Here is a 22161-nt window from a genome sequence, read left to right as displayed (position 1 = left end):
TAATGTTTCCACAAACAAGCATGTTTTAAGCTGTTTCCTGAAACGGAGTACATTGTCATTATGCCTAAGATCTGATGGAAAGGACTTCCATAATTTGGAGACTAAGTATGCAAATAGCCCCTTCTCCCCGCACTTCTGGCTTTCTTCACCCTTGAGATGACAAGCAAATTTAAGTTCCCAGATCTTAAATCTCTAGTAGGACAGTAGGGATTAATCAAATGTTGTAACATTTTTGGTCCCTTCCTATGCAAAGCATGATGGGCCAGGCACAAAGCTTTAAGCGGAGTCATTTTTTGCATCAGCAGCCAATGTAGCAGGCGGAGCAGTCTGATGCTTTGGAATTTACAGCAGAATAAGGGCAGCCGCATTTTGGATCACTTGGAGTGTCATATTAACGGATTTAGGACAACCCAAATATAGGGAATTTCCATAGTCTAGCCGGGATAGTACCAAGCCTTGTACAACCACTCTCTGGTGGGACTTGGCAGCCAGCACAGCAGCTTTCTGAGGGTTCTCGATAGACCAAAGGATAGATTGAGAAAGTGAGCAGGACGGAGCAACCTTTGGTGCCAAGCATACAGATAGGCAAGCACAACAGATAACGAATCCTGAAACAAACATGTGTAAGACATGCAACTCTGAACATGCCTCTTGCCATTTTTTGGTACCATTCCCTACTGGTAAACAAGGCAAGTATAATATAATAATCCAAAGACAAATCACAAAAACATTGCTATACTTACTGACTAGACTCTTGTGCTATTGTTTTATTTACCTTTTCCATGCAGTCATCAAAAAAGGCCAGGCTGGTATCTTTATCGCTGACAAAACTGCACTCTTCAATGAAGCGGCTAAAAATCTGGGTTTTTGTCAACTGAGAGTAAAACTTTGTGTAAGCTCGGTCTCTGGTTTTTAAAAACCCTGAAAATAGATAACACATTCTTAAGGTTCAATAGAAGCTCATAAAAGCCTATTTGAAACAAACTTTTTTCTGCATGCAACAACTGTAAATATGTCAATACAGTAAATCTGCTGCCCTCCTTATACCTTAATGTACACTTCAGCCAATGGTATAATGTTCCTAGATATTATGAAATGAGAACTGTAGAGCCTGAGAAGCTGTGTATTGCCTTTTGGTTTTCTTGCTGTAAATTCATATAAATATATCAAAAAGGAATATAAAACAGTATTGCAAAATTTCCCTGCACAGGTATCCCATCTACAGTCTCCCAAGGTGAAGGCTTATGTAGTGTATAGCACTTAGTGTCTTTCGTCTATGAAGGCAAATAATAAAACAAAAAAGCACAATACTGAAAAAAACTTTATTAGTTATATTACATACAGATAATCATTGGCCCTCCATTGTCCTGGTTTATGGATACAAATGGTCACGTTCTCTTGTTGGGAAGTATGTTGCAAGACTGGAAACAAAGTGTTTGCACACAAAAATAGCAATGTCAACAATATGGTTTCAAAGAATCAGTCTTGAAGTTCTAGAGCTATTCTGCATGGACCAAATAGAGAAGGCAAACAAGGCATTTGTGACCTTTTTGCACACAGGCTGAATTGAAATAGAACAGCTGAAGTAAAAACGATTGACACGTTTTAAATAGCTCCTCAAAGCAGTCAAAATGTATAGAAGTAAATGTAATCATATCCTTAGAGAAATTCACAATGGATATATTATGTTGCCATATAACAAGGGACAGAGACCTAGAAGACACACCGGGACTATGATTAATACTACTTTCCTGTTTCACTAGCGGGACTCCTGGGCAATTGCAGTTGGAACTGCTGGTGGTAGTATGGTTAACTGCTTCCTTATGCATGGAGGGGCTCAGGCATAATCCTATTAACCCCTTGCGTGCTGCCGTTGGCCAACGGCCGACGGCAGCACTACCTCCCTAGTGCTGCCATCGGCCGACGCAGCCCCGACTACTCTTCAGAACGCCGGCACCACAGCGGAAAAACCGCTGCGGTTAAGGCGTTAATGTCTGCGAGTTGTTTTCTTAGGTCGACTGGAAAACCAATAAAATTAGTTTAAAGAAATAAATCATATCCTTAGAGAATGAAAGATGTACAGAGTGCCGGGATGCAACAACTATATATGGTTGCCATCCGAGAAACCATAAGCTAAAGTTAAACATGTTTTTCAACAAATGAATGACAATTTAACAATAGGGCTCCTAAAAGCCCTATACATTTGGCAGTACTCCTGCACACCTGAAAAGCACAGGAGAGAGACGATTTAGACTCCCAAATCAAATAAGCCCAAGTTCACAATATTGTTACCTGAATTTCCTAAAAAATGAAATGTCTGAAATTGCACGGTCATCTTTTTGCCGAATGTGAAGGCTAAACAGTCCTGTGAAGGCTTAACAGTCCTGTGAAGTAAAGAGTCTTTAATGGACTGAAATAAATAGATGGGCGGGTTTACCAAGGGGCAACACAGTAGTAAATCTGAGAACCAAAAGCGTACAGAGCTCAGACAGTTGTAGCCCTCCCGCCCCTTGTAGCAAAGGTAGTCATAAGATCCTGCATTACAATCCACACAAGGTCCATGCACTATGTGGACAACACATTAGGTGAAACAGGTTTGTACTCCTTAAGACGTTTTACTATTGTGGAGATCAACAGATCTGGACTGTACTGAAAAATATTTTAATGAGCATAGAACTTAGTCCGGCTCATCCTTCATTTATGTGTTGGACTTGTATGACTTTGGTAAAAGAAGCCACAATATGCTGTGAAGGAAAGCTGTGAAGGAAAGTTTATGTCAAAGTAACCTCCAGCACTTTAGGTAAAAAAGGTAGGGGGTGGTCTGGGAGAAAATTAGCATGGAAACAATTGAGGTGGAGGAGTGTGCCTGGTTGTTGACCATTAAGTCCTCTTGGGAGTTCTATTAGACATTTTTCCAAATAAAGGATAATTTCAGATAGTTGAGATTTTGCAACGTCTTTTCGTCATTCAGCTTCCACATTCCACCTCCTTCGGAAAATCTTCAAGTGAATCCTCAACGATTCCAAAAAAACGGTCACCCATGCACTTGTCACCAGCAGAATCGACTGCGACAACGCACTCTAAGCTGGCACCACTCAAACTTCCCCAAAAATTGTAGACCGTCCATAACGCCTCTGCCACACTCATTCCGAACATCCCACGCCACAACCACATAACCAGCCACCTGAGAGTCAATCACTGGCTACCCATCAACAAAAGAATCACCTTCAAGCTTCTCACACATGCCTACAAAGCCCTTGAACGGTGGACCTACATACCCCAACCACTACCTCTCCTTCTACACTCCCACCAGACATCTCCGCACCGTCCAACTGGCACGGGCCACCATCCCACGAATCTGCAAAACCACGGCTGAGGGAAGATTCTTCCCCTACCTCACTGCAAAGAGCTGAAACTCCATGCCTCTGCACTTCTGTAAATCAGCATCCCTGACACAATTCAGAAAGGACCTTAAGACCTGGCAGTCTGACATCTCTAACCCCCAACCCACACCTTCTGACCCGCACAGGTGAATAGCCGCACCTTATAAGATTACTGATTGATTGTACAGAGATAAAGAAAGCTCAAATTAAACACTGACAGAAAATGAACCTAGAATGGTGGCTGCACCTTAGCTATTATTCAACATGAAACAGTGGCATCACACATTGTACAGGCATACAAATTAATTCTAGGGAGCGGATTGCTTGACAACTAACTGAAACTATCCTGAGTCCCATTTTCACTCCAGGAGGACATTGGTGTTTAAGTTGCACATCAGGTGGACCTGGCAGTGTAGGAGATTATGAGAAAGAAAGGCTCTCCAAAAACTGCATTTGGCTTAAAGGGGCTATATAGAGTACAGCAAGGAATAGTTCTTTGCCCACTCCTGGACCTTAGTACAATAGGCATTCAAGAATTTCCCATTGTTTGATTTGGTTTTGAGACCTACTGTGACATCTACTGGATTGATTTGAACACCAGTCTTGTAGGGCAAATGACTGAAAAAGGAGCATGTGTAGTTATTTCAAATTAGGTCACTGATATACATCTATAAATAGATCCAGGAAAAGTCCCTCCAAAGGAATAAATAGATATAGATATATATAGATCAATAATACAGATAGATATGCATATTCACAGAAAAAAACAAAGGTTAATGGGGGGGGGGTATATTTGGGTGAAAATGCTAGTTAAAACATACAGTTTTAAACAACAAAAACCATTGAAGTTCTAGTTAGGTGAAATAACTTTATATCCTGCCCTAAAGTAACTATAACTTGTGCCCCTGAAATGCACAGTATTGTCAATAGTCATTTCAGATGTTGCAGTGATGTTATCAATTATGGCATAGAACACGTCATGAGTAATGTTATATGAGAAGCAATAAAGTATTTGTGTGGGCTGCAGTACTCCCTGTAGAAACCACCCCCCACAAAACATTTAAAAGCATGGTGGTGGTGCCCCTAGCCAAACTAGAGCAACACCATGCAGCCAAATAGATGAAAATTTGCCCATGAAGGGCATTATGGGGCACTTCTTGCCATGAGCTGTGAGTGGCTCCAACTGCCCATTTGTTTCTTATTTTTCAATTTTTCGTTTGTGGGTGTCCCAGTTCCACCCGGTACACATACAGTTTTTATTTTTCCCCAGCATAGGAGCCAGCCCTAGAATATTTTCAAAATGATTTAGCCACGTTTGTGGCTGTGGTGGAGAGGACTGTGGCCCCCGCAGCAGGAGCAGTTCTCTTTCTGACCCTATTGGCTGGCAGGAATTCTGTGTTTCCCTAACCACAAGACTGCCACTGGGGGTTGGAGAATAAATAAATATCTATATTCAATGAAAAAAACAAAGATTAAAGTAACAGTCTAGTTACTTGAATTGGTCAGTGACAACATTAATGTTTTGGCCTTTAAAAATAAGCAAACAAAAAAACACTAATTCACTAGTTAGTTAGCAGCGCTAACTATAACTTGCCCTCTGTCATGCACTGCTTATGACCTATATGACACATGATATGTTCTATGATACCATTTATGAAATCACTGATGACATCCCAAATTACATAATTGATGACATGATCCAATGTGTGCTAGTTTGTTTTATAGTTTAGATAGTAGTGAGCAACCATATTACTTTCCTACCTATTTTTCTACATATGTTTGTACAGCCAGGGTCCAGCTAAGGGGTGTAATGGTTTACAAAACACGTGCTACTAATGCATCATAGGTGTACTGAGGTATTTATTTTATTTTATTTTATTTTCAGAGTTTTATATAGCGCGAACAAGATCTTTGCAGATATCAGAGCGCTTTACATAAAAGAGTACATGAGGGAACAAAGTCAAATAGGTAGGTCGATAGTTCACAGAGTACAGAAGGGAACATGAGGGAACAAAGTCAAATAAGTAAATCAGTAGATCATACAATACAAATAATACAATTGGGTGGCTGCAAAGCAATCAAGTGGGTGATAAGACAGCTCGTACAAATAGATAAGGGGTCAAGCAAGTAATAAAGATCATCGCAGGGTGTTGATAGGGTTCGAGATAGTAGTACAGGTGAATTTAGCCATGAAGATAGCTTTTACTTCTTTTTTGAAGAGTGTAGTGGAAGAGAGAAGCCTGGTTTCGGGAGGGAGTGAGTTCCAAATCCTAGGCGCCATTCCTGAGAAAGAGCGCTTGTATGTTTTCTCCTTCCGGAATCTTCGAGGTTTCAGCAGAAGATTGTTTGCGCCTCTCGTGTTTCTGGTTCCCCCAGAGATTGTCAATTTCTGAGCAAGGTAGCCGGGTGAGTTTAGGTGTACAGCCTTGTGTGTCATGCAGGCTATTTTCAAATGTATTCTGGCTTCAAACGGCAACCAATTCAGGGATTTCAAGTCAGGGGTGATGTGGGAGTGCTTTTTTGACCCCGTGATAAGTCTCGCTGCAGCATTTAGAGATGCTTTTAGTGGTGCGGTTGTAGTTAGTGGGAGTCCACAGAGGGAGGTGATGCCGTATTCAATTCGTGGGATGACTAGTGCTTGCACCGCTGTTTGGAAGTCTTTGGCTGGGAGGTAGGGTTTAAGTTTCCTCAGAGTATTGATCTGGAAGTTCGCTCCCTTTGTAGCTTTGCTGACATGTTGCTGCATGTTGAGATTGGTGTCGAGTGTTATGCCTAAAGATTTTGCTGATTCCACGATGGTGGGTTGGACATTGAGTGCGGTTAGGAGTTTAAGCCAATGTTGAGTGGTGGTTATCTTCGCTGGAGGTGCGATCAGAAGGAACTCTGTTTTCAGGGCATTGAGTTTGAGGTGATTGTCGGCAAGCCAGGATTGGGTGCATCTGATCGTTGAGTTCAGGAGCAGGATGTCATTGGGAGATTGCAGTTTGAGGTAGAGTTGGGTGTCATCGGCATACATGTGAAAGTGTACACGGATTCTTGTAGCAGAGTGGTGAGCGGTTCCATGACTAGGTTGAACAAAGTTGGGGATAGAGAAGATCCTTGGGGGACGCCTAGCGTTACAGGTACTGGCGTGGACATCAGGTTGTTGCTCTTGAATTTCTGCGTCCTGTTGCGGAGAAAGGAAGTGAACCATTTGAGGACAGTTCCAGATAAGCCCATTCTTTTGTTTAGTAGTTCTATTAGATTCTCATGTTTAACGGTGTCGAATGCGGAGGAGAGATCGAGAAGGATGAGGAGGCAGGTGTCATTTTGGTCTAGCATTTGAAGTGCGTCGTCAATTATGTGAGTCATGGCCGTTTCTGTGCTGTGTCCTGCTCGGAAACCTGATTGGTGAGGGTTGAGGAGATCGAATTGCTCAATGTGTTTAGTCAATTGTAGTTGTGCACATTTTTCCAGCAGTTTGGCGAGAGTGGGGATATTGGTGATGGGACGGTAGTTGTTGAGATCCGCGGGGTCGGCTGTTGGTTTCTTTAGTAGAGGTGTGACCTGACCAACTTTGAGGGAGTCAGGTATGCTTCCTTGTTGGAGAGAGCTGTTGATGATTTTAGTCCAGAGAGGGAGAATCAGTGGGGTAAAATCTTTTACTGCGAAGGCAGGGAGGGGGTCCGTGAGGTGATTGGAAGGTTTCAGGGTGCTGAGTAATTTGCCAATTTCTACTTCCGAATATGTGTCAAAGGTTGACCATGTCGCATTGTTTTTTGGTTCAACGGGTGCTGGGCATTTGGGTTTGGAGTAGAGGCTTGCGTCAGTGAGGAGATCGCTTTTTATTTTGTCGGTTTTTTGGATAAAGAAGGCAGCGAAGTCTTCATATGAGGGTACCACACTCCCAGTGTTGAGTGGTTGTGGTAGCTCTTTGGATTGCGATTTGATTAGCTCAAACAGTTTTCTCGGGCGGTTCTTTGCTTGGTTAAGTTGGAGGCGGAAGAAGTCCGATTTTGAGCGTTTTATTTTCCTGAAGTAGGCGTTTCTCTTCTTCTTCAACTCTTTTAGGTGCATTGCAGAGGGGGCTGATCTCCAGGTCCGTTCTGCCATTCGCATGTCTCTTCTATCTTCGTTGAGACTCCCGTCGTACCATGGTTTGGAGATTTTAGTGGCGACTCTTTTTAGTTGCATAGGTGCAGCCTCATTGATTATCGAAGTCATAGTGTTGAGATAGTGGTCAGTCAGGGTTTGGACGTCCGAGGCGCCTGCAGGAGGGAGTAGGAGATTGCAGCTGTTAGGGGGCAGAGAGCCAGGGTTGAGCTTTTTCGAGTTTCTTTTCCAGACCTTGGGCTTGGAGAGCTGCACAGGGTTGACTTTGACTCTTTCGTTGATAAAGAATGTGATAATGTGATGATCCGACCAGTCACAAGGTTGGATGGATTCAAGTTGGATAGATTGCTCCTTGGAGATGATCAGGTCGATGATGGAGCCTTTCTCATGGGTCGGACTGTTGCATATTTGGGTGAGGTTCAGGGCATCGAGGAAATTTTTAAGACTGTTTACCACTGCGTCGCTGCTGTCATTCCAGCGGAGGTTGAAGTCACCAAGGTATATTTGGGTGAGCTGGCGACCGGAATTGGTTGAGATCATATCCATGATTTGTTGGGAGAAGGTGAGGTTGTCCCTGGGTGGGTGGTATAAGCTGTGCAGAGTGCATATCGGTTTGCCCTCACTAATAATGTTGAGGCAGATGTATTCACAGGATGTTGAGGATGGCAGGGATGTGGAATTGACTTTCTGAACAGAGAGGTTGTTCTTGTATATGCATGCGATTCCGCCACCTATTTGGCCTGTTCTGTCGAGCCTGATAATGTGGAAGTTGGGAGGAACCAGAATGTCCATTATGGGTGTCGAGGATTCAGTTAGCCACGTTTCAGTCAAGATGATTAGGTCAAGGCCCTGCGATAAGAGGAGTTCAGCAATGGCTGCTGAGTGTTTCGTCGCCGATCTGCAGTTGAGAAGCGCGCATTTGAGGCGGGGTGTGTAGAGGGTGTTAGATTGTTCTAGCGAGAGAGGGACTTCTCTAAGGTTATTGGGGATGGAGGCTCTGCTGTTTAATGTGGGTGGTCTAAGGGGATTTGGGTGTATCGTGGGAATGTTGCGGTGTGGGGTGCTTGTGTGAGTTTGGGGGGCTGGTTCATAGGAGCGGAGAAGGGTGAGTGTGTCGAGGTCAGAAGAAGAGTTGTGGGTGCGGCGAGGGCGGTTGTTGCGATTAAGAGCTGGGATTGATGTCAGCTTGGGGCATAGCTGAGTGCGAGAGTTGGCCTGAGAGGTGGGGGACACATTAGGCGGGGAGGTGTGGATGTGTGAGGCGTTGCAGGGGCGTTGCTGAGGACTACGGGAATTGCTGCGCCTATGAGCAGGGTTTGAAGCCTGGTGTGGGGCGTGGTCAGGGTGGGGGACCGCCGGGGGGGAGGTGTGGATGTGTGAGGCGTTGCAGGGGCGATGCTGAGGACTACGGGAATTGCTGCGCCTATGAGCAGGGTTTGAAGCCTGGTGTGGGGCGTGGTGAGGGTGGGGGACCGCCGGGGGGGAAGGAGGCAGGCTGGGAAGGGGGGTGGAGGTGGCTGGGTGGTGTGTAGGACATGTGGAGAGTCGTTCTTTGATGACCTGGATGTCTTCTTTGATCTGAGTGAGGGTGGCCATGATGAGTTCCATCGTAGGGTAGGTGGTGGGGGTGGGGGTGGCAGTCAGGGGTGATTGGCTGGCCAGGGAACTCGTGTGCAGGCGAGGGGGAGGGCTGGTGTTCAAGCAGGTCTGCGTTGTGTTGGAGCGTGGGATAGGGTTAGGGAGGTGAGAGGTTCTGGACTGTTGGGGAGTGGATGGGATAGGGAGGAAATTGATGTTATGGGTGGGGGCATTGGCGGTAGGCGTGGGGGACAACGTGTAGGCTGGGAGACTGGTAGCTGTATTGGAAGGAGGATAGTAGGGGCTGAGAGTAGGAGGGGGAGTGGGAGTGGAGATGGTCCTATTAAGGGGAAGGGGCGTTAAATTAAGAGAGGGAGTACGTTCTGCGCAGTAGATTGGTGGGTAGTGAGGACTGAGAATGGGGGGGGATAAAAGGGGGGAATTGTCAGAATGCGTGTGATTCTGGTGCTGGACTAAGTTGGGAGTGTTAAGTGTGGGGATTGTGCTGTCAGCGCCGAGCGGGGTGTTAATGCCCGCTGTAGGTGTGAAAGGTGTGTTGAGGGTATGTGTGGAGGTCCGGACGTTGGTGGAGGGGGCGGGGGAACGGGCGGCGTATGAGTGGGAGCGATCTATGTCTGAGATGGGGTGTTGAGTTGGGATAGTGAGGTTGTGGGTGGGGGATGGGAGGTCAGGGGTGGTAGGTGTGTCCCTGATTGAAAAGTATGCAGCTGAGAGGTCATGGTTGGTGGAATTGGGGGAGATATGCGTGTTTGTCCGTGACTTGGAGAGGTGTTCTTTGAAGGTGGGGAACATGCTGTCTAGCAGTTCCAGGTTCTTGTCTGTGGATTGTAATAGGACAATCCCGGTATTGTAAATAGTGATGGTGGCTCTGCCTGGAAAGACCCGGGATGGGGAGATGGAGAGAGTTTGGCTGTGTGCGGATTTTCTAGTCGAGGAGACGGTGAGTAGGGTGAAGAACGCTTTTCTCCATTGAGCTCTGCGTGTGGTGTGGAAAATGATATCGGTGTTCAGGGATCCATTAGCCGGTGAGAAGTAGGTGTCAGCGAAGGGCTTTTCCGAGTGTGACCTAAGGAAGTTGTGTTTAAAGCGTTTGGCGGCTTTTTTGGTGAGTGATGGTGGATAAATGATTTTGTAAGTATGTTTGCCGATGGGGTCCATGTTGCGTTGCAGGATTAGGTGGGTATGGGAGGATGCAGTAGTGGACTATAGTAGTACCAAAGTGCAGAAAGACAAGTTTGCAGAAACGGGTGCAAACATGTGTTCATGATGTTCTAAATATTTGCATTGAACAGTAGCCCTCTGTGCAGGTGACAGTTGTTAACTTGTGTCAATTATGTTCCACACACATTTTTAGGCTCTGTAGGAAACGTCTGCAACAGGGCAAAGATTCTACATACAACACGCTAAGTTTCGTAAGCACCCTCTAGTTATCAGACACTATAGTGTCAGCATGAAAACTTCTATGTAAAATAGAAGTCTGTGTATACCAGGTATTAAACTATGTGCATGTGCTTGCTTTGTTCAGAAGATGGGTGTCTGAAGTTTTCACTGTAGTTAGTATGATCTTTAGCACATTCAGACCTTGGTTAGTTTGAGTAAATAGTCTCTCTTTGGACAAGCTCAGCATACAGTGTACACTGTGCTTAATAGATACTTTTAAATACTATGTGGAGTATTTGTCATGAGAGTTTCACTGTCTGCAAACCCTGTGGCCAAAACCCCATCAGGCTGCCAACCCTAAAGAGCTTTTGGCAGAGGGTTGATCTTTTGGACCTGGGGGCCCAAATATATATATATCAAAGCATTGGGGAATGCAGCCCCCTACCCGACCCTTAATTAGTCTCGGAGATCCCATCCCCAGCGTCAAATACAATTAGACTGGGGGGGAGGGTGTGCAGCTCCCCTCCCGAGCCCTTATAGGAGCCGTGGACCACATCCCCAGGGGCAAAATACAAGAAATATAAATGAGGAAGGTCACATGTCCCTTCCTCCCTCCCAAGCCTTCTTGGGCACCGGAGCTGAAATCTGAGGGGAGGGGTGCAGTTCCCCTTCCTGAACGCTATAAGGCTATGGAGATCCCATTCCCCGGGGCCAAACCAGCAAAAAAAATATGAAGTGGGCCCCTTCAGAGCCTTCATAAACGGAATGGAGGAAAATAGCTTTTGAAGAAATCTGGAGAGAGAGAGAAGGCTGTGTGTGTGTATCTCTTAAAAGGTGGTGTTACGGCGCAGCACCCACAGCTCTTTCAGCCAGTGCCTTCACCTTAGGATAACCCCTCCCGTATCAAATGCACATCACAAAGGCAGCACTGCAAGAAGGGTTTTAACTTCTTTTAATGTAATTTATCACAGCAACACAAACGTTTGGACTTTGCAGTCTTGATCACATATGTGAGAAGCTATTTTCTCCTGCTATTAATATTGTCCTTTTATCCTTTCTTTTTCATGCAATGCATTCTGCTATATATGGTTCATTACCGAAAAATTCAAAAATTCCAATAAAAAATAGCTTATGATCAGCATTTCAGACCCAATTTAAGTCTCATATAACAGAGATGACTTTTCACTTTAAATGTGTTCCAAATAAAATTGTAAATATCCACAACTTAAAATCAAAAGTGAAGCAGTGCTAGTACCTCCCTCGAATCCCTAATTATAAAATAACATTTATTGACATAGAATGCATACAATGGAATTGTGTTATTGTGTACAAACCTCCCAAAGCCTCCACAGAAGCTCTTGGTTTTCTGTTGGCTATGTAAAACAAGCTGTGGAGGGGAACACCATCTCAGCTGAGGTTCTATGTCAGAAAGGTCCCAACTTGAAGCACAAGTTACTACTTGTGTAACGATATATCTGTAAGAGACATTAGTTAGTGATAGATTCCTTACCTTAGAATATCCCCAGGCGTCAGACTGGATCCGGAAATTTTTGCGTAGCAATACCCCTGCGCGTCGGTAGGCGTCGTCTGCGGCTCCGCGTCCGTCGTCGGCGTCGTTAGCGCCGGAATGACGTCGGAGTACTTAGACGCCGCCCATACGCGCTGACGTCAGTTCTGATACACAGCTTTTCTGCGCTAGATACGCAGAGCCATGATAGAACCAACACTGGTGCCATGAAACTAGGGCCCAGAAAGGGGATGACCTTAACCCTAGATATCGGTTCGCAGAACGGGGAGGATGGGTGGGTCGGTAAGGAATCTATCACTAACTAATGTCTCTTACAGATATATCGTTACACAAGTAGTAACTTGTGCATCTGAAAGAGATACTTTAGTGATAGATTCCTTACCTTAGAATAGATAACCCAGCAATACCAACCCCGGTGGTGGGTCAGCGAACCGATAACCACACCAGAAAGTCCTGGAGGACGGAACGGCCAAAGAAGCCATCCCTCCGGACTGGACTGTCCAGGCAATAGCGTCGTGCAAACGTGTGCAGCGAGGCCCACGTAGCTGCCTGGCAAATGTCCTACAAGGGCACTCCTCGGCCCAGAGCAGTTGTAGTTGCCGTGGCCCGAGTAGAATGAGCCCGCAATCCAGCAGGGGGCTCCTTTTTGGACATGGAGTAACATGCCTGGATACATAAGATGATCCACCGCGAGATGGTCTTCTTGTGCACCGCCTTTCCCTTCTTGGCGCCCACGTAACCAACGAAGAGTTGGTCATCTACCCGGGACTGGCGTGTGCGATCTAGATAATAAGAGAGCGCACGTTTTGGGTCCAGACGGTGGAGCCTCTCTTCCTCCTTCGGGGAATGCGGAGGCAGAAAGAAGGTGGGCAAAGTATGGACTGCCCGATGTGGAAGGCCCTGACAACCTTGGGCAAGAATGAAGGTCTTGTTCGCAACACAACCTTGTCCGGATGAACAGAGAGGAAAGGAGGTGTAGAAGAAAGAGCCTGGAGCTCACTCACTCTCCTGGCAAAGGTGATGGCAACCAGGAAAGCAGTCTTCAGAGTAAGAAGACAGAGAGGACAGTTATGGAGCGGCTCAAAGGGAGCACACATGAGGTAAGTAAGCACAAGATTCAAGTCCCACTGGAGCATCACGAAGGGAACATGTTTGTGATGCCCTTCAGAAACCTATTTACAATGGGGGAGTTGAATAAGGAAGGCTGATCAGGTAGCCGTATGAAGGCGGAAAGAGTAGAAAGGTACCCCTTGAGAGTGCCCAGAGCAGAGCCCTGCTGGGCAAGGGAAAGAAAAAAGAGGAGAACCTCAGAAAGGGGTGCAGAGAGTGGGTCCACAGCCTTTGCTGTGCACCATGCCACAAATCTGTTCCACCTGCAGGCATATACCGACTTTGTGGAGGTACGCCTGGCTGCCAGAATGATATCACAGACTTCTGGAGGCAAGTCAAATGGCCTCAACTGCCGCCGCCCAATCTCCAAGCTTGTAGGTGGAGACTGGACCGGTTCGGGTGCAGAACTGTCCCCTGCTGCTGCGACAGAAGGTCCTCCCGAAGAGGCAGACGAATCGGGGGATCGACTGACATGCTGAGTAGCTCGGGATACCAGTATCTTCGTGCCCAGTCCGGAGCCACAAGGATAACCTGGGCCCTGTTGCGCCTGATCTTCTTCAGCACTCTGGGCCTAAGTGGCATAGGCGGAAAGGCGTATAACAGACGGCAACTCCACTCGCGACGAAAAGCGTCTCCGAGCGAGTGCCGCCTTGGAAATTCCAACGCGCAGAACTGATGACATTGCGCGTTCTCTTCTGTGGCGAATAGATCTAACCAAGGCTCTCCCCATTGCTGAAAGAGGCCTTGCGCCACGTCCAAGTTCAGACGCCATTCGTAATCCATCATGCACCGACGGCTGAGTTCGTCCGCCCTGGCATTCAGAGAGCCTGCCAGGTGTTGAACCACCAGGGTCACGCCCTGATGTTCCAGCCACTGCCAGAGGCGCAGAGCCTCCTGGCATAGGGTCCACGACCCCACCCGCCCTGTTTGTTGCAGTACCACATGGCGGTGGTGTTGTCCGTGAACACCTGCACTACACTCCCCTGGACAGAGGGGAGGAATGCCTTCAGTGCTAGACGAATCGCCTGCAGCTCCAAAAGGTTGATATGGAGCCGGGACTCCGCCGGAGACCAGAGGCCTCTGATCTCTTTCCCTGTCCCATCTGGACACCCCATCCCAGAAGGGATGCCCCCGTCACCACTGTGTAATCTGGTTGGGGAAGGGAGATGGATCTGCTGTCGACCCAATCCTGGTTTGTGAGCAACCACTGCAATTGTCGTGCAGTACCCTCCAAGATCTGGACACAATCAAACAAAGTCCCCCGATGCTGCGCCCACTGGAACTTCAGGTCCCACTGCAGAGCCCACATATGCCACCTGGCATGATGGACCAGCAGGATGCAGGAGGCCATGAAGCCCAGCAGCCTCAGGGTCATTCTGACCGAAACCCGGGATAGAGGCTGAAAGATTGTAATCATAGCCCGAATATCCCTAACTCGCTGTTCAGGAGGATAGACCCGAATCTGCGTCGTGTCCAGAACAGCTCAGATTAAGAGTAGCTTCTGGGAGGGAATCGGGTGTGACTTCGGCACATTGATAGAGAACCCCAGCGAATGCAGGAGGTCGGCCGTAGTCTGGAGGTGGGAGACAACTGACTAGCCCACCTTTAATAGCCAGTTGTCGAGATAGGGGAAGACTGAAACACCTGTACTCACAGATGAGCTGCGACCACCGCCATCACTTTTGTGAACACCCGAGGAGCGCTGGTATGGCCAAAAGGGGGCACAGTGAGCTGAAAATGCTTGAGGCCTACTGTTAACCTCAGGTAACGCTGGTGGGCCGGTAGGATGGGGATGTGAAAATAGGTCTCCTGCAAATCCAACGCTACCATCCAGTCTTCCGGGTCGAGGGCAGACAGGACCTGAGCAAGCGTCAACATCTTGAACTCCTCCTTCCGGAGGAAGCAGTTGATGTGACAAGATAGGACGCATACCTTTGCCCTTCTTGGGCACCAGAAAGTAGTGGGAGTAACAACCACAATCTACTTCTGGGGCAGGAACGCACTCGATGGCTCCCTTGGCCAAGAGAGCCGCAACTTCCTGTTTGAGAAGTGCCAGGTGATCCTCCGACATGCAATGGTATTGCGGTGGCATGGTTGGAGGGGTAGCCGCGAAGAGGAGGAAGTAACCCCTTGGGACAATCTGCAAAACCCACCTGTCCGAGGTGATGGTGTGCCAGTGGGGGACGTGATGGCGAATCCTGCCGCCCACTAGCGTTTGATGGGCCTGAAAGGTCGGACTAGGAAGGTTTAGAGGCTGCTACAGAGGTGGGGGGGGGGGGGGGTGGTTGTGGACTGCTGGCCCCCTGAACCACAGTGGTGGTTCCCACGTCTGCGGCCGCACAAAGCTTGGGAAGCTTGCTGCGGTCTGTGGCTCTGGGCCGCCGGACGTAGTGGGGCACCCCTTCTGTAGAAACAAAAGGGATGAAAAGCAGAAAGCAATAGACGGCTGGAGAGGCCCAAGGACTTGACCATAGCCCGTGAGTCCTCGAAATGCTCTAAAGCGTTGTCTGCTTTGTCGCCAAAAAGGCCACGGCCATCAAAAGGCATGTCCATGAGGGTATTCTGGACATCACCCTAAAAACCAGTTGATCTCATCCAGGCGTAGCGTCTAAGGGCTACGGACGTGGAAGAAAACAAGTTACTTACCTGTAACTTTGGTTCCCCAGTATTGGTAACTTTCATAGATTCCCATGCTTTGTATCATTCCCAGTCGTCGGACTGGGAGTCTCGGTAATAAAAAAAATACCATAGTAGTAGGTACAAAAGAGAAAGGAAAGGCCTAGGCCTCATTCCCTATTGTAGCATATCAGCCTCTTTTTGTAAAAGAGACCAAACTCTAGGCATCAGCCAATCAGAAGAGCCTCACCCTTAGAACCTTCCTGAAGGAACCTCAGATTTTCGTAGCCGTAGTGTGCTAGACACCATACTTGCTGAAGGCTGAGCTTTTCCCGGGGAGGTGGGTGGGCGCATGGGAATCTATGAAAGTTACCAATACTGGGGAACCAAAGTTACAGGTAAGTAACTTGTTTTCTTGCCCCAGTATTGGAACTTTCATAGATTCCCATGCTTTGTATCAGAATAGCAAGCAGTAAACACCATAAAACACATTTTGTAAAGAAGTACATCATAACATTAGAAATAAAAGTACAAAATGTGTTACCCATGGAAGGTGGGATGGAAAGGAAAGCTCACCAATCACTTGAAGAGGTTTCTCAGGACAGCCTGGCCCACTGCCGCGTCATCCTGCTGCAATGTTTCTAAGCAATAATGCTTAGTGAACGTGTGCACGCTGCTCCAGGTAGCAGCCCTGCAAATGTCTTTGATATGTACCCCCGCAAAGAGGGCCGTAGAAGATGCCACTGATCTCGTTGAGTGAGCACGGATCCTGCCCACCAGAGGTTTTCCTGCCATCTTGTGGCAATGCAGAATAGCACTCGAAATCCATCTTGAGATCCCCTGTTTGGATAGAGAAAGACCTTTGTTTGGACCGCCAAAGGCAATGAACAATTGCGAAGACTTTCTAAAGTCCTTGGTCTGGTCTATGTAGAATTTTAGACATCGTTGCAAATCCAGAGTGTGCAATGTTTTTTCCGCTGGAGTGACCGGGTTCGGAAAAAATGTCTTTAGGATCACAGGCTCATTTAGGTGAAACTCAGTAGGAACTTTGGGAATGAACCTTGGGTTCGTCCGCAAGAGGACTGTGTTCTTCTTGAACTGCAAAAACGGTTCTTGGATAGTAAAGGCCTGCATCTCCCCCACTCGCCTTGCCGAGGTGAGAGCCAAGAGTAAAGCTAACTTCCATGACAAGTATTTCAGGTCTGAGCGGTGAATCGGCTCAAAAGGTCCCTTCATTAGTTGAGCCAGGACTAAGTTTAAATGCCACGTTGGAGGTGGAGATCGCACTGGCGGATAGACCCTGAACAGGCCTTTGAGGAATTGTTTGACAATTCTTGAAGACCATAACGAAGGACCAGAATCAGATCTTCTGAATCTCGAAATCGCTGCCAAATGGACCTTGATTGTAGAATGGGACAGATTAGACTTCGCTAGCGAGAGTAGGTAAGGCAGGAGTTGATGAGGTTTCGAAGTGAAAGGATCAACCTTTTCTTTTTGACACCAAACACGGAATCTTTTCCACTTCAGTCTGTATGTTTTGTTTGTGGAAGGCGCCCGTGCCTGGGAAAGGAGGTCTTTGATCTCCTTGGAAAGAGGAACATTCATGTATTCTCGCTGGTCAGGAGCCATGCAGTCAGGTGTAATGACCTTGGGTCTGGATGCCAAACCTGACCTTCGGACATCGTCAGGAGATCCGGAACATCCTCCAGCCCTATTGGAGGAACTAGCGATAGCAGATGGAGCTCGGTGTACCAAAATTGTCTTGGCCATGCCGGGGCTATAAGGATTAGTTTGCATGGTTCCGTCCTCATTTTCCTGATGAGACGAGGAATCAGGGGAATCGGTGGAAACACATAGAGAAACCTCCCCGTCCAGGCTATTGATAGGGCATTGCCCAACGAGCCTTGATGGTGGAACCTGCTGGCGTAGGCTTGGCACTTTTTGTTGGTTGGTGTCGCAAAGAGGTCCACTTCTGGTGTGCCCCATGTTTGAAAGTATTTACAACAAGGGGTGGTGAGGGACAGAGTCTCTGAATTAAGCAGAAAGCTCTCACCCAGTCAAGAGATCAGGGCTAGATCCAACACCGTTTTTTAGCTCACTGCACCATCCCAGTTTCAGAACCTGGCTGTATGCAAATTAGTCTGTTCCTGTCCCAGTGCATGATGGGAACAGGGCAAACCAAACTACAAAAGCCAATTCTTACACTGGGAAGGAAACAAGCTCCCGGGGACCGGTTTCTGGCATTATAGCCGTCTTCGGCCCGGTTTGCTTGAATCCTGATGGTGCAATGAGCAAGGGTCTCACATCTGAGAATACCCTTCCACGCTTAGGGTGGACAAAAATATTTAAAACAAGGGGTGGTGAGGGACAGAGTCTCTGAATTAAGCAGAAAGCTCTCACCCAGTCAAGAGATCAGGGCTAGATCCAACACCGTTTTTTAGCTCACTGCACCATCCCAGTTTCAGAACCTGGCTGTATGCAAATTAGTCTGTTCCTGTCCCAGTGCATGATGGGAACAGGGCAAACCAAACTACAAAAGCCAATTCTTACACTGGGAAGGAAACAAGCTCCCGGGGACCGGTTTCTGGCATTACAGCCGTCTTCGGCCCGGTTTACTTGAATCCTGATGGTGCAATGAGCAAGGGTCTCACATCTGAGAATACCCTTCCACGCTTAGGGTGGACAAAAATATTTACAACAAGAGGTGGTGAGGGACAGAGTCTCTGAATTAAGCAGAAAGCTCTCACCCAGTCAAGAGATCAGGGCTAGATCCAACACCGTTTTTTAGCTCACTGCACCATCCCAGTTTCAGAACCTGGCTGTATGCAAATTAGTCTGTTCCTGTCCCAGTGCATGATGGGAACAGGGCAAACCAAACTACAAAAGCCAATTCTTACACTGGGAAGGAAACAAGCTCCCGGGGACCGGTTTCTGGCATTACAGCCGTCTTCGGCCCGGTTTGCTTGAATCCTGATGGTGCAATGAGCAAGGGTCTCACATCTGAGAATACCCTTCCACGCTTAGGGTGGACAAAAATATTTACAACAAGGGGTGGTGAGGGACAGAGTCTCTGAAATGCCAGAAACCGGTCCCCGGTAGCTTGTCTCCTTTCTGGTGAAGAATTGGCTTGGTAGTTTAGTCTGCCCTGTTCCCATGATGCACTGGGCCAGGGACAAACTGATTTGCATATAGCCAGGTTCTGAGCTGGGATGGGGCAGTGAGATAAATAATGGTGATGGATCAAGACCTGATCTTTTGACTGGGTAAGAGTGGTCTGCTCAATTCAGACACTCTGTTCATCACCACCCCCTTTTCTGAATCGTTTTTTGGCCACTATAGGTGTGGCAGGGTATACTCAGACATGAGCCCCTTTCTCACTGCTCCATCAGGATTCAAGCAAGCCGGGCCGAAGACGGCTGAAATGCCAGAAACCGGTCCCCGGTAGCTTGTCTCCTTTCTGGTGAAGAATTGGCTTGGTAGTTTAGTCTGCCCTGTTCCCATGATGCACTGGGCCAGGGACAGACTGATTTGCATATAGCCAGGTTCTGAGCTGGGATGGGGCAGTGAGATAAATAATGGTGATGGATCAAGCCCTGATCTTTTGACTGGGTAAGAGTGGTCTGCTCAATTCAGACACTCTGTTCATCACCACCCCCTTTTCTGAATCGTTTTTTGGCCACTATAGGTGTGGCAGGGTATACTCAGACATGAGTCCCTTTCTCACTGCTCCATCAGGATTCAAGCAAGCCGGGCCGAAGACGGCTGAAATGCCAGAAACCGGTCCCCGGTAGCTTGTCTCCTTTCTGGTGAAGAATTGGCTTGGTAGTTTAGTCTGCCCTGTTCCCATGATGCACTGGGCCAGGGACAGACTGATTTGCATATAGCCAGGTTCTGAGCTGGGATGGGGCAGTGAGATAAATAATGGTGATGGATCAAGCCCTGATCTTTTGACTGGGTAAGAGTGGTCTGCTCAATTCAGACACTCTGTTCATCACCACCCCCTTTTCTGAATCGTTTTTTGGCCACTATAGGTGTGGCAGGGTATACTCAGACATGAGTCCCTTTCTCACTGCTCCATCAGGATTCAAGCAAGCCGGGCCGAAGACGGCTGAAATGCCAGAAACCGGTCCCCGGTAGCTTGTCTCCTTTCTGGTGAAGAATTGGCTTGGTAGTTTAGTCTGCCCTGTTCCCATGATGCACTGGGCCAGGGACAGACTGATTTGCATATAGCCAGGTTCTGAGCTGGGATGGGGCAGTGAGATAAATAATGGTGATGGATCAAGCCCTGATCTTTTGACTGGGTAAGAGTGGTCTGCTCAATTCAGACACTCTGTTCATCACCACCCCCTTTTCTGAACCATGTTTGAAAGAGCAGATCCAGAACCTGTTGTTTCAGCTCCCACTCGTGACTGACTGAGGTGAGCCTGCTCAGCGCCCTCGTTTAGCACTTCTGGTAAGTGCTCCGCCTTTAGAGAAATTCCGTGAAGAATTGTCCATTCCAGAATCTGTTGAGCCTCTCGCGACAAGAGGAGTGACCTCGCTCCTCCTTCCATGTTCACATAGTGCATAGCCGTGGTGTTGTCTGTCCTGACTAGCACTTGTGAACCCTGGAGTCGCGGAAGAAAGGCTTGAAGAGCTAGCCTGATCGCTCTCAGCTCCAACAGGCTGATGTGTAGCTTTTGGTCGCGTGGAGACCAATGGCCGCTGATCTGCAGGTCCTGCATCACTGCTCCCCATCCCTCCAATGACGCATCCGTTGTCAATATGTGAGGTGATGGAACGCTTGCGAAGGATAGACCTTGGCATAAATTGTGTTGATGCGACCACCACAGCACTGCTTCTTTCATCTTCCGAGTGACAACCACTTTGTCGTCGACCGATCCGTGTACTTGCTGCCACTGGAGGTCTAGTTGCTCCTGCAGGGGGCGCATCCGCAGTCTGCAGTGCGGGATCAGGGGAATACATGATGACATCACCCCCAGCAGTGACTTGTAGCTGCGTACAGAAAGACACTTTTTTCCTTGAAGGCCTCGTGCCAATCGTTGCAGTTTTTGCATCCTCTCTCGAGTAGGAAATGCCTTTGAGAGCTTCGAATCCAACACTGCTCCCAGGAACCGCGCTGTCCGTGATGGCACCAGCGCGGATTTCTCTCTGTTCAAGGTGAGACCCAGATTTTGGAACAGATTGGTGCAAGCCTGCACCGCGTCCTGCGCCAATGCTCTGGTTGGGGCCTTTAGTAACCAATCGTCCAGGTAAGGGAAGACCTGGAAGTGGTTCCTTCTCAGAAATGCTGCCACAGGTGCCAGCACCTTCGTAAAAATCCTTGGGGCAGAGCGAAGGCCGAACGGCAGAACTCTGAACTGAAAATGGCTCTTGGCTACTGTGAAGCGAAGGAACCTTCTGTGTGCTGGGTGAATCGGGACATGGAAGTACGCATCCTCCAGATCGAGCGTGGCCATGAAATCCCCCGGGTTGACCATCTTTAAAACGTCCTGTAGGGACACCATCCGGAAGGATAAGGAGATGAGATAGGCATTTAGATCCCTGAGGTCCAGGATGGGGCGCCATTTCTCCTGCGTCTTTCTCACCAGGAAGAACCTGGAATAGAAACCTTGGCCCTGTTGGATGGAGGGGACCGGCTCTATCGCCCCTTTGCGGAGCATTTGTTGTACCTCGAGCCTTAGGAGACGCAGATGTTTTGATGTTTTCACTTTTTAATTCGGGAGTCTCCTGAGGCGGAAGCCGGGAGTGAACCCATTTCTTTTAAAAATTTTGCTGTGTAATACTCTGCTTTTAACTACACTTCCCTGTGCACCTAAACAGCGCTCCTAGCGCTGCAACGAACGCTACCTGTCGCCATCACTGAGGGCGAGGCGCCACGGCGGACACGCCCACCTCAGCTGGCCACGCCCCCCCTGACACTATAAAGTGCGCGCAGCTGGAAAAGCGCGTCACTTTAATTCGGGAGTCTCCTGAGGCGGAAGCCGGGAGTGAACCTATTTCTTTTAAAAATTTTGCTGTGTAATACTCTGCTTTTAACTACACTTCCCTGTGCACCTAAACAGCGCTCCTAGCGCTGCAACGAACGCTACCTGTCGCCATCACTGAGGGCGAGGCGCCACGGCGGACACGCCCACCTCAGCTGGCCACGCCCCCCCCTGACACTATAAAGTGCGCGCAGCTGGAAAAGCGCGTCACTTTAATTCGGGAGTCTCCTGAGGCGGAAGCCGGGAGTGAACCTATTTCTTTTAAAAATTTTGCTGTGTAATACTCTGCTTTTAACTACACTTCCCTGTGCACCTAAACAGCGCTCCTAGCGCTGCAACGAACGCTACCTGTCGCCATCACTGAGGGCGAGGCGCCACGGCGGACACGCCCACCTCAGCTGGCCACGCCCCCCCCTGACACTATAAAGTGCGCGCAGCTGGAAAAGCGCGTCACTTTAATTCGGGA

At 48.0% G+C, this 22161-nt stretch overlaps 1 protein-coding gene across 2 annotated transcripts in view; it reads right to left on the bottom strand.

Moving 5' to 3' along the window:
* The window catches only part of DENND4C (DENN domain containing 4C), a 1503495-nt gene that overhangs the window by 833653 nt on the left and 647681 nt on the right, over positions 1-22161 (bottom strand). For both annotated transcript variants that reach the window (XM_086951990.1, XM_086951991.1), the window contains exon 14: positions 776-921. In XM_086951990.1, the coding sequence (XP_086808116.1) occupies positions 776-921 (146 nt within the window). The remainder of the gene's footprint in view (positions 1-775; positions 922-22161) is intronic.

This window comes from Lissotriton vulgaris, unplaced genomic scaffold (assembly GCF_964263255.1).
Source record: "Lissotriton vulgaris unplaced genomic scaffold, aLisVul1.2 SCAFFOLD_247, whole genome shotgun sequence".
Lineage (NCBI taxonomy): Eukaryota > Metazoa > Chordata > Amphibia > Caudata > Salamandridae > Lissotriton > Lissotriton vulgaris.
The sequence above is the reverse complement of the archived record's forward strand: the minus strand, read 5'-3'. Positions and strand labels throughout refer to the sequence as shown.